The 12,696-nt window shown below is 32.6% G+C and overlaps 1 protein-coding gene across 1 annotated transcript in view; it reads right to left on the bottom strand.

The window, feature by feature from the left end:
* The window catches only part of VPS13C (vacuolar protein sorting 13 homolog C (S. cerevisiae)), a 138,625-nt gene that overhangs the window by 71,446 nt on the left and 54,483 nt on the right, over positions 1-12,696 (bottom strand). Inside the window, 9 exon segments of the mRNA XM_012728680.1 lie at positions 233-380; positions 1,895-2,199; positions 2,663-2,830; positions 3,033-3,136; positions 4,292-4,408; positions 5,117-5,279; positions 6,693-6,752; positions 8,706-8,785; positions 10,593-10,746. Of these exon segments, the coding sequence (XP_012584134.1) occupies positions 233-380; positions 1,895-2,199; positions 2,663-2,830; positions 3,033-3,136; positions 4,292-4,408; positions 5,117-5,279; positions 6,693-6,752; positions 8,706-8,785; positions 10,593-10,746 (1,299 nt within the window).

Genomic DNA, 12,696 nt, shown 5'->3' with positions numbered 1-12,696 from the left:
TGGGGGTGGAGTGGGGAATGGGATCAAAAACAGTGGAGGGAGGGAAATGCACTGGACTATGGTGATGGCACATGGGTGATTTGGTGATGGGAAACCCAAGGGAATTGCAACTGAGATGGAAACATGCACAAAAATTATGTAAAAATAAACTATTATAAAATTAAAAAAAAAAACATGAGAAAGTCTTTATTCTAAAAATTCAATAACAAAGCTTTTTTATTCATATACTTACATTCATTGACTCAAGATGTCCTTTAATTTCTACAACAGGCACCTTATGGTACCAAGATGCAGCTAGATTGCGATTTACAGAAAACTCCAAATTAATTGGGTGCAACAATTGGATATCAGGATGGGAGACACCTGGCTGGATCACTGTCCTGGTTAAAAATATAATTGAGATACATATGCATAAACAAAGGAGGGGGATGCAACATATAATTCAAAAAACACTGCTTTAAAGTCACTGCTCTAAATAATGATTTAAAAAGTGGCCATTTGAGTGTCTTCTAATAATTGATCTATAATTAACTTAGTCTACAATTTGTTATCAGGGGCAGATTACATGACGTGACATACAATCAGCCATTAGGAAAATTTTTTCCTTATTTAGTAGACAGGTGACAAAAGAATATTCAATAAAAATTATTCAAAATACAAAATAAACATTGAATAAATGTTAAAAAGAAATCCATGTTGTTGAAGATACAGATGAAAGCATCACTGCTATTCAAGGACTGCTATGTTCTTAATACTCAAACTAAAGAAAAAAATGCCAAAATGGACAGTTAGCATTTTCTGAGGAATTTCATAAAGTTCTTTTCCAGGAGTATTGCTTTATAATCATTCCTTTTTAATTAGGATAATGAAATCTCCTTGAATAGGGTAATATACATGTTTTCATTTATCATCTAGTTGAAGCCTTATGAATAAACATTATTTATATCATTATACATATTACACATATCATATGTAAGGTCAATTAAATCATGAGAAATCACCAAGACAAAACCTAACTGAGAAATAGCTAGTCTACTTTTCAAAACTACAAGCATATGACAAAAGGCAACAAAAGCTGGAGAACTATTCTATCAGTACAAAATATGCCCTCCCTCCCCTTAGTAGTACAATATGCATTTAAATGCCATTTGTGATCCTGGATCAAGGAAAAAAATATTATCATGGACATCCAGAAACAACTGGCAAAATCTAAAGTATTTTTTCTTTAGTTTGAGTATTAACTGCATAACAGATCAGTAAAATTTCCAGAATTCACAAACTGCATTGTGCTTATATAAAAGGACAAATGTCCTTACTCTTAGGAGATAAATGCTGAAGAATTTAGAGGGAAAGTGTTAAGATATCCGTTCTCAAAAGGTTTAGCAAAACTTTTTTAACTTCCAGTTATAAAATAAGTACTGGGATGTAATGTACTTCATGGTGACTCATACAGATACTAAATGAGATCCCATGAGATCTTTAAAATTCTTATTACAAGAAATAACACTTATAAATATGTACAGTGATGGATATTACCCACATTTACTGCAGTGATCATTTCATAATATACAAATATCTGACCACTTTATTGTATCCATGAAACCTATATAATGTAACATGTCAATGAAAACATATTAAGAAATGAAATTTAAGTTTTAAATTATAATGCAAATATACATACACTTAAAACAAATATAAACAATGGTGAATCTAGGGAAATCAACAGAGGTAGAGTCATGGTACTATTTTTGCAGTTTTTCTACAGGCTTGAAAGTTTTTTAATAAAATGAAAAAAATAAACTGTTCTGGCAACAGAACTATGCTGTATATGAATGTCAGTGGTCATAAACCTTCATGGAAAGTATTAAAAACATCAATAATTACTGAAAGATACCTAGAAAGTTTAAGCTTTGTCAGCTGGACATCCATTCTATCAATCACTGGAGGATTTAAGAAGTCTTCACCAGACACCAAACCAAATTGATTTTGAACTCTGAATAGCCCAAGATCTACCACAACTGCATTTGTGGAAAGAGAAGATTGTGGTATAACTATGACTGGTGCTTTCAAATCAATATTGACAGAAACACGAAAACTCCTCTGAGCAAGATCTTTCACACTTGTGGCAGCTTTTTCTGCAGCTTGGGCAGTGGCAGTACTCAGGGCCTCTTTGGCTATCTGGAAGTTGTTCAGGAAGTTCTATGGATGCAAAGTATAAAAAGAGAAAATCATACTGATGTCAGGTTCTGTATTAACAACACCATCTTCTTTTTATTTATGTATTTTTTTTTCCTAATAGTTAACTTTTAGTTGAATTCTGTTTTTCTAGAGTTAGGAAAGAATTATTAATTATCTATCCATACTTATTAATTACCCATCTATATTTATGAGTCAATGAGTTAACAGTCAAAAGAGAGAAAAAAAATTCTAACAGGCTTTGTACTTGAGAGTCAGATTTCATTATGTGCTATAAAAACAATCTCGTTTTAAACAGAAAGCATTAAAGAATTCAGATTTCAACTGTTAAAGAAAACAGCTGACTTCTACATTAATATGTAAATTTAACCTACAATCAAAACAAAACACACCCTAAAATCCAAAACTACTAAGTGTTAAGTCCAAAGTTATTTCTAGGTTGAAAATATGTAATTAGCAATTTTACCAAAAGTGACATGAGGAATTTATGAAGATAGACAATCTGAATACAGCCAACATTGAGTGACACCACACCATCCACTTTGGACATGTCAGTATAGGAATCCCCTTCAGTAGCATCTGGATACAAATCCAAGTTAAAGCGAAAAACTTCATTTCCCATTATTGACACAGCCTGAAAAAAGCAGAGATTTGAATGTACTCCATCCAAGAAGACAGCAACAAGAAAAAATCCTATTTAAAAAGCATTTGTAATTATAATTATTATAAAAATAAACATTTCTCTATAGCAATATATTTAACAGTCTTTAAATAAATATATATAAATGCAAATTATCATATTTAGTTTAAAATATTAAGCATTTACAACCACCTACCTTTTTATGAATTGTCTTAGGATCAACATCTGTGACAATAATATTTTCCAGTCTAGCAAACAGTGACTGCTTTTTTGACTGAAGAGAAAGAGAAGAATCAAGTCCTGAAAAAGAATTTTATTACTATAATTTATATAAAATCATCATTATAAGATCTTAATATGTGTCTTTATATTCTTAATTTTACTTGGGCTTTTTTTTAATTTATCAATGAACTTCTAATTAATAAATAAGTTGTGATAGTAAGTACTTTTTATTTTATAAACAGTGATACTTACAAATTCATTAAAAAAATAATTATATGGACACTTCTCCAAATAACACATACAGATGGCCAATAGGCACATGAAAAGATGTTCGTCATCTCTTATTATCAGGAAAATGCAAATCAAAACAATAAGAGGCTGCCTCACACCTGTATTCAAAATACAACTAACAGTGTTAGAGAGCACTGTTCTCCAGTGTTGGAGAGAAGGGACCCCATGATTACTGCCGGTTAGAACTAGTGCAGCCAATTATGAAAAGCAGTATGAAGAGTCCTCAAAAACTTAAAAGTATAAATTGCTTATAGAAAAAAAATAATTACTTGAATTTTCAACCTTCTGAAAAAACTAAATCCAGTGTAAATAAATTATCTTGGGAGTTAGTAAATTCTTCATACCTTATATCCAGCCATTTATATGGAACCTATTAAAGTGTTATGAAGCAATTTCAGACTTAGTGATGCACTGCCAGTTGAGAAAAAAACAAGGAAAAAAAAGTCTTGTTTTTAAGTGCTTCAAGAATTTTATTAAACATATACTTTATCTTTACCAACTCATAATAAGTTGGTAAAGTGTTCGCAGAAAAGCTAGACTAGTTTTGCTAGCTTTTGTATAAAAGAACAAATAGGTTCTTAGGCATTATTTACTATAATGTACTTTACATATGTACCAAGATAAAGCTTATTCATAAATCTTATCCTGAATTTTGGATTGACACTTATCCTAACCCATCAGTAGCATCGCTGCATTGACATTAGTTTCCCTCTTCACCACCAAGACAACTCTTAGTGGTCAAAAAAACTAGCATGTGTGGTTCACCTTGTTATTTAGGTCCTGACATATGTCTACATTCCAATAAGAACATGCAGTCCAGTACTGGAGAAAATAAAATGAAGCAGTTTTCACAGCTCAGAGTTTTCCATTTGCATATTCTCAAGCACTGAAAAAGAGAGTGCTTATGTTTTCAACATTTTTTAATATCATGAGAACTTTTACCTTGAATCTTGATTTCAGCAATATTGCTCTTCTCATCACAAACAATGACACAGAAAGCATTCAATTTGGCAAACAGCCGGAAGTCAATAATGTCACTGTCCTTAGAGGATACACTCACTAAAAATAAGACAAAGCATTGCATTACAGATTCTAGTATTTTAAGCTCTGTTAAGATTTTTTCCCCTATATTAACTAAATCACAGTTTTGTTTTAAAATTATAGATTCCTCAAATTCTTAAAGATTTCAAAAACTTTTTGTTTTATATGTTCTATAGAGTTTGCATTTTAAAACTGATACTTTGATAATTTGAAAACAAGAAGACCAAAAATAAAAAAGGACACTGAAATATAAGAATTCAAATGATGCGCTTATAGTCACATAATTTGAATAACAGAAACAGAAAAGTTCTTTCTGTTCCAAAGTCTAGGCTTTTAACCTGAATCCATACCCTCCTGTCTCAGATATTGATTTCTTTATAAGTAAAATGGAAGGGACAACTAAACCTCTATGGGGCCCCTTCTGAACCCCCAAAAGAAGCAACTGAGCAGAGAGGAATAATTCAGCATTAACAGAGGTTTTCTGTCCCTATTTCCCACAAAAGGCATGTACCATCACCACCATGAAGGTTAAGAATAAAAACAGACGTTTTTAAAAGGACAATATAAATTACATTTAGCTTATATCAGACACCCAATTAACACTTAGTTTGGACAGAAGTAAGGAAAATGGAATGCAATGACAGAACCAGATGATCTCTAAAATTTCCTAGTTCTCTGGAATTCTATAACCCTTACTAACAAAAACCAAAAAAGTGTTTTTCATACCTTTCTGTAGAGCTGAACTTTTTTGTTGCTTTTCAGTTGAAATTTGTACGTCTTTGGTATCACTTATGTTTTGTTCACCTGATGGGATAATGGTCATCAGGAAATTAATAGAAGAGAGAAGAGCTTGTGTTTGTAGCAACAGATTTAAAGATGAAAAAGCCACCTAGAAATGGTCAAAAAATAAAATTAGTTTGCTAGGCCAATTATACCAATAGTCTCCATAAAGGACCCAAAAGGCTAGGCTTGCTTCACTGCCCTCCACAGCTTGAAAGGAAAGGAGACAAGATTTGCAACCCAGACTCCTTAAATAGGTAACCTAGGGAGAGTAAATGACAATTACACACCCTGGAGTTTATTTGAATATCAGTTGAAGTGCCCAATTTCCCAAGCATAATTATCATGGACCCTATCACCTACTTTTCTTGGCGATTTTGATATACATATGCTATTTTTTTTTGGAGCTTTAATGGACTATTTATTATAATATAAAACATAAAATGAGTTAGAACATGAAATTCTAGAATTACGTGTTACTATGTCAGAAGTGATATCATTTGTGACATTTATGTGATTCAAACATTTTATAGTACAATTATGACTGAATTCTCAGCCATTAAATGGTTTTCTAAAACCACAATGGCTTTAGCTTTTTAAATTTTTTAAAATTAATTCGTGAGCTGTTTATATATCAGATAACTTTGGGGCTACATTTGTAGATCTCCATACATGCACATGCTTCACACATCCTCCACCAAAAATCCCATGCCAATGCTCTATCCTTTCCCTTTCTCCAGCCCCTCCCACTTCTCCCTCCTGGTTCTATCATTTAAAAAGAAAGGAAAATAAGTAACTTACAGGGGAGGAAAGAAAAACTACATTTTTAAGCATTCAATCCAGCAAAGTAAGATAACAATAAAAACTGCTTTCGAGAATATGTGGCTTACTAACAGCAAATTAAATTTTAATATTTATTTAAAAGCATTTAAAGAAAAGCATTTCTTCTCTTACCTCAAAACACTAAGTGAACATAAAAATTACAAAAAAGAAAGTTCAGAATATTCAATAGCTTCTATATCTCTAAATATTAATCTAAAACTCATTTCTTTTTCCTTTCAATATAATCCACAGCTACATTTTGCCTCTTTATCCTCTAAATAACTATCTTGGTTCCAGAAGGTTTTAACATCTCTCCTGTTATTTCACATACTTTCTCAGTCCTGCATTAAATGAGAGAACCTAGTTTGTTTTCATATTTTATATCTTTTTTTTTTATTATGGTGTTACTGGTTTACATTTGTAAATAGTTTGGTTTATTCAGACCCAACTGGTTTCTCTGTAGTCATTTTCCTACTTTAGAAATAATTACAATGTGATACAGAAAGTTAAAATAACAGAACTAGTACTCTCAAACATTAACAGAGGTAGTAGGTACCTATGAGCTTAACCTATGCATTTAACTTAGGACTTCTCTTGGTTCTAGAATTTTTCATCCAATTATCCATTCAATATCCTCAATGGAGACTTCCAAATTATGTTATTTTCTATATGATGTGACTCTCTTACTAGAACTTCTTACCTTAAGTGTTTGCTCAGTTTTTTCAAAAGTAGTTTGAAAACTTGGTCCATTCTTATCAGCCTAAAAATAAAAAACACTCAGAAGTTCTAAAGAAGGAATTAATAAATCAATATATTCTCTAGTTAATTCATATTGTAACTGTGTTTGATATACATTATGTAACAAAATTTATTGCCATCATTTGAAGTTATATCCAGATAACTTGCATCATTATTATAATAATACAATTATTCTCCTCTTAAAAACAGGAGAGCAGACCCTCCCTGGAGGCGCAGCAGGTTAAAGCACAGCACTAAGAAGCTAAAGCCACTTCCCCATGAGTTTTATTCCCGCCTGCCCCGGAGGTGACCACATGGCGCAGCAGACCTCTCCTGACCAGCCTACTGCTCCCGTCAGGAGTGTACTTCGTCCATCTGCCTGTTCTGCTCCCCACTCTGTCTCTGGTGAAGCCTTTTGCTACCCCTGAGCCTCTGGCCTGTACCCCAGTTCTGTGTGCACAAATAAATAAATCTTTAAAAAAAAAAATAGGAGAGCATACAACTTTTACTTCTAGGATACTGCAGCTAGGAATCATTATAAACCCTTAAGGTTGGAAGGTTTAGAGGTCATCCAATTCATCCATAACCTAATTGGATGAATTTCTTTATACAGTCTTCAGCAAATCTATTTTAGGATATCTACAGTAAAAGAAAGCTCATTTTCTTACAAATTTAATCTTTAGACAACCTTGATTTAATGAGATATTCTTACTGAGCCAAAAAACTATCCCCCATAGTAACAACCCATTAGTTCAAGTTCTGTACCTAAAGAACTTACATAGTAAATTTAGTGTTTTACCTCTTATCAGAAGCCTCTGGCAAGGCCTACTCCCCTGCCTCCCTGCTCGCACATTACTTTCTCCTCCTCTTTATTAGAGAATCAGTAAAATTATACTTTAATGTTTGTTTACTTGTCTAAATTCCTCCCAATTTAAAATGTCCTTGAAAATAGGGGTTTTTATTTTAATCACTGTATTAAAGTGAGTAACAGAACATAATACATACAAACACTGAATAAACAGCTATTCAATTATGTCAACTAAATAAACCAAAAATATTGGTTTTCTGTTTTAATTTTTTACTGAATAACACTGCATTATAACATTATATAAGTCACATGTGTATTATCACTTAAAATCAACATACATATATACTACATTAAGTTCACCATCAAATATCCAATTCTGTCCTTCACCATACCATCATCCTCTTTGTTCCAAATGACTTGCATCCCTTTTCTATATTCTCCCCTTCCTTTCTAGTAATCACTAACAAGTCTTACAGTCCAAAAGTTTAAAAATCAATTAATCTTGAGGGAAGCTAACTACCATAAGATCCTCAGTACTTCTCACCTAATATATTTTTGAGTCACTTCCTAATCCTTGGCAGTTTTTTTCTGAACCTAACTCAATTTGTCTTTATCTCTTTTGATAAATGACACTCAGCCAAATATCACCTATATAGTGTAGGTAGGTGATTACGTCCCAGAAGATAGAAGTTTTGGGAAACTTGGTGACTTTGTAAGTCCTAGTCTTATATTTAAGTGAAATAGGAAAAAGATGTGTGAGTGGAAAGAGAAACCAGGGATTCCTATGATTCAAACCTATAATACACACATATCCTTTTCTTTCCAGAGGGTACTCTGGTTATACAATAAAAATATAAACAGTCTGGTGGCGCAGCGGGTTACAGCACAGTACTAAGAAGCTAAAGCCACTTCCCCATGAGTTCGATTCCTGCCTACCCTGGAGGTGACCACATGGTGAGGCAGACCTCTGCTAACCAGCCCACTGCTCCCCTCAGCAGTGTACTTTGTCGATCTGCCTGTTCTGCTCCCCACTCTATCTCTGGTGAAGTCTCTCACCGCCCCTGAGCCTCTGGCCTGTACCCCAATTCTGTATGTACAAATAAATAAATCTTTAAAAATATATATATATAAATATATATATATATAAAAACAGTCTACTTTCTTTACCTTAATAAACTCCACTTTTAAAAGATCTAATCCAGGTTTGTCAGAAGAGCTAATTAAGTGAAGAGGCTTCTTTTTGGATCCTAGGTTGAAGAAAAATTAAAAAAAAGTATTCCATATAAATTTCTCTTTTTTTTTTTTTAAGGTTGGAAATTCCTAGATCTCATTTAAAAAAAAAATGTTAACTAGGCTTTAAAAGATTATCTGCATATATTTTCAGGTTTACTGAAAACTGAGTACACTAGTAAAGAAATAAACAAATCTAAAACATTAACTTATCTTTGGCATTCAACTTACTTAAAAGCATGCCTACTTATTTTGATTTGATTTTACATCTTTGTTCAAAATAATGAAAACCTCTATATATACACTTAAGGCCACATATGCATTTTTAAAGCAATAAGAAGACTACAGCTTCAAGAATGAGAATATATGAATTCTAGTTCATTTTGACCCTCCCAAAAGCTAATTAACTTCCATTTCTCAAATATGTAAAACTGCTCTATAAATATATATTAAATATATATTAACAATAACCTGTTAAGCTCTAAAATTCTATGAAAAAAATATTTCATTCATATTCACTCATCCATCCCTCTAAGAAAAAAGGATTACATAGAAGACTTTTTTTTCCAAACAAAGAGAAATGTCAATTTTTTTTTTTTTCATTCCAAAGAGCAAATATTACCAGATGTCTTCCACATCCTTAGGTGAATGTGCAAAGGAACTGCCTCCATTTGAAGAAGTGATTTATCCACCATTCTACTTTTTTGTATTTACAGTTCTTTAATTCCTGCTTCTGCGCTATCTCAGAATTTTTCCTTGATGTTCCAGGTCCTAACATTCTCCAAAGGTGAAAACAACCTAACAAATCTATTACATATATTTCTCCCCTTGAGTGTAAGTTTCATCTTAACACAGTACTTACAAAAACTTTCTAACATAAAAAATTTTTTTCTTCTAAACTGAGGCTTATCTTCATTTCAGCTATTAACAAAAAATAGGCCGTCATCATTGACTAAATCATTAGGTAAACATGGATATTTTAATTACTAAAGATTTATCCATTCATTCATTTCTCAAAAGTCTAATTACACATACACAATGAAATGAATAAAATATTAAAGCTTACACAAGAATGAACTTTCTACCATTTTAATTTTATAATCTGGGGCTGCTTCTGATGTATGTACACTACTCAATATAAAGAACAAGGACTTCAGGGCCCTCCCTAGCTGCACTAAGAAGCTTAAGCCACTTGTGCATGAGTTTGACCCCCTTCTGCCTTGGAGGTGATCCACATGGCATGGCAGACCTCTCCTGCCCCCCCACCCCTTCACCCCCTCTCCCCGCTGCTCCCCTCAGCAATGTACTTTGTCGATCTGCCTGTTCTGCTCCCCACTCTGTCCCTGGTGAATCCTCTCTCACCCTCCGCATCTCTGGCCTGTACCCCAGTTCTGTATGAATAAATAAATAAATCTTTAAAAAAAAAAAAAACAAAGACTTCAATATTATCAGACCTGATAAATTCTATGTGTTGCTATTCACAGATTCATGATTTTGCGTAAGCAACTTAAACCGTTTATTTGACCTTTATTTGTAAAATAGGAATAATATTTCCTGTACAAGGAGATTTATATGAACTCTCCAAAGCAATAGATCATAGTAGTTATGAGTGAAGGTCCAAGCTTTCAGGATTTCAATCATGGGTCAGTCACATACTAACAATGTGATAAATTGTATGACCAACTTATGTCTTAGTCTTCTCATAGGTAACTGGTGATAAAATGACTACCTTATAGCACTGTTATAAAAATTAAATGAGTAATTATTTTAATGGTGTTAGTTATTATTCATTATACACATTATTAGGTAAGTGAAAGTTATTACCTTGAGTTTCATGGTAATCCAAGCTGATTTTCTTTAAATATGATACTGCAACTAAATCAAATGTTCTTACTGTAGCTTCTGTTCCTAACTGAATAACATTAAATACTAGAATTGTATCTTCTTCTTTCTGTTGTTTGGTAAATTCTAAAAGCACCTAAAAGAATTAGTACAGGAAAATGAAAAGGTGATAAGTAGTTTGAATCATATTTAAAATAAAAAACCCAAATCTTTCTTCATACTTATCAGTGTTAAAAGAGTAGAAACTTGGCTCATACTCATCTACTACCATAAACTTATTTACCATGAATATAAATTATCATCTTAAATTCTATTACTGACAATAAGCTAGATCTATATAAAAATCATAATGAAACTTTATATCAACTATTGATTTATATCTTTATTAAGTAAAAATAGGAATAGGGGGCCCTTCCTGGTGGCACAGCGGGTTAAAGCACTGCACTAAGAAGCTTAAGCCACTTCCGCATGAGTTCGATCCCTGCCTGCCCCGGAGGAGATCCACATGGCGTGGCAGAACTCTCCTGACCAGCCCACTGCTCCCCTCAGCAGTGTACTTCGTAGATCTGCCTGTTCTGCTCCCCACTCTGTCCCTGGTGAATCCTCTCACCCTCCACATCTCTGGCCTGTATACCCCAGTTCTGTATGAACAAATAAATAAATCTTAAAAAAAAAAAAAAAGCAATAGGAACATACTTAATATGGTTTAATTAAACTTGTATTTCAAAACAAAAATCATGACTGATGATATGAGAAACATTGCCATTTAAGTAAAAAGTAGACAAAAATATTATTATTATACTACCAGTACCTTAATTTATTTTGGAAATGACAGCTAGTGTATTTAGGCAATAAAGAAAAAAAATACTTATAATTTTTAAACATGCAAATTCTTCGATATTCCATCAATAGAATATCCCCTTCCTTTAAACTTGAGAAGACTGGCAGCTCTCCTGTCCACCTGTGACTATGCAAGTGCCTCTATTTTTCTTTCTCCTTTTCCTAATAAAACCAGTCTTTTGCAAAATAAATAAATAAATAAAATGTGGGCAGACTAACTGTTCAACCACACAAGCAATACTATGTTATTACTTGAGAGGAAATTACACTGTAAGGATTTCCAATGTCAAAGAAAGCCATGAAACTTCCACCTGAGAGAGCTCACAATGGGACATGCTAATTTCCATGTAAAAAGCTCAGGTATCCTAAGATTGTCTTGTATGAAGACCAACAGTAGCTATTTCAGACAACAGGGCCATATGCAATCTCTGCCAAAAGCCAGTATTAACTATACACCAAAAGGCTGAGTCCTCTGACATCCAAACCCTCTGAGACTTCAGGCCACTGTAACTCCACTCAACACCTGACTGCAACTATGTGAGAGACTATATACAAAAATACCAAGCTGAGCACTTCTATAATTCCAAGCCTACAAAATTATGAACAGATAAAATAGATTGTTTAAGCTAATACATTTTGGGGTAATCTGTCAGACAGCAATAGTAACCAACATTATTAGCAATGATATAATCATATATTTGAGAAAAAGGAGTGTCAACTGAAAAACAAAAGACAACAAAGAAAGATATTCAACTCAGAATGTATACACAAATGACATTTCAGATAAATCAATTATTCCAATGAAATCATGAAATAAAATATAAAATCACAGGTAAATATTTCTATAGTGAAGAATTTTCTCAATATACACAAAAAATAGAAAATTAGATAAATTTCATCAGAGAGATATTTTAGATATCACTCTGACAAAAAAGTCAAAATGAGAAAAGTATTTTAAAAAGAAAATTTTTGTCTTATATGATTTAATAGTTCACAATTTTTGGAAGTTTGCTCATTCAATGTTCAATAAAATATTAATTGCATTATTTATCATATATCAGCCTGTGCCAAACATTAAGGACAACAAAGTAATCAAAACAGGCAAAAATCTTGTCCTCATCCTTACAAACTTTACATAAGTGAGAAGGAAGATAGCATTTGAGCAAATATCTGAAGAAAGTAAAGAATCAAGTCACGTAGGAAAAGAGTTCCATAGATTTTTTTAGCTTAATAGTTTAAAAAAAAA

Source organism: Condylura cristata, unplaced genomic scaffold (genome assembly GCF_000260355.1).
Source record: "Condylura cristata isolate star-nosed mole 26May11 unplaced genomic scaffold, ConCri1.0 scaffold00023, whole genome shotgun sequence".
NCBI lineage: Eukaryota > Metazoa > Chordata > Mammalia > Eulipotyphla > Talpidae > Condylura > Condylura cristata.
Note: the sequence above shows the minus strand (reverse complement) of the source record. Positions and strands in the feature narration are given on the sequence as shown.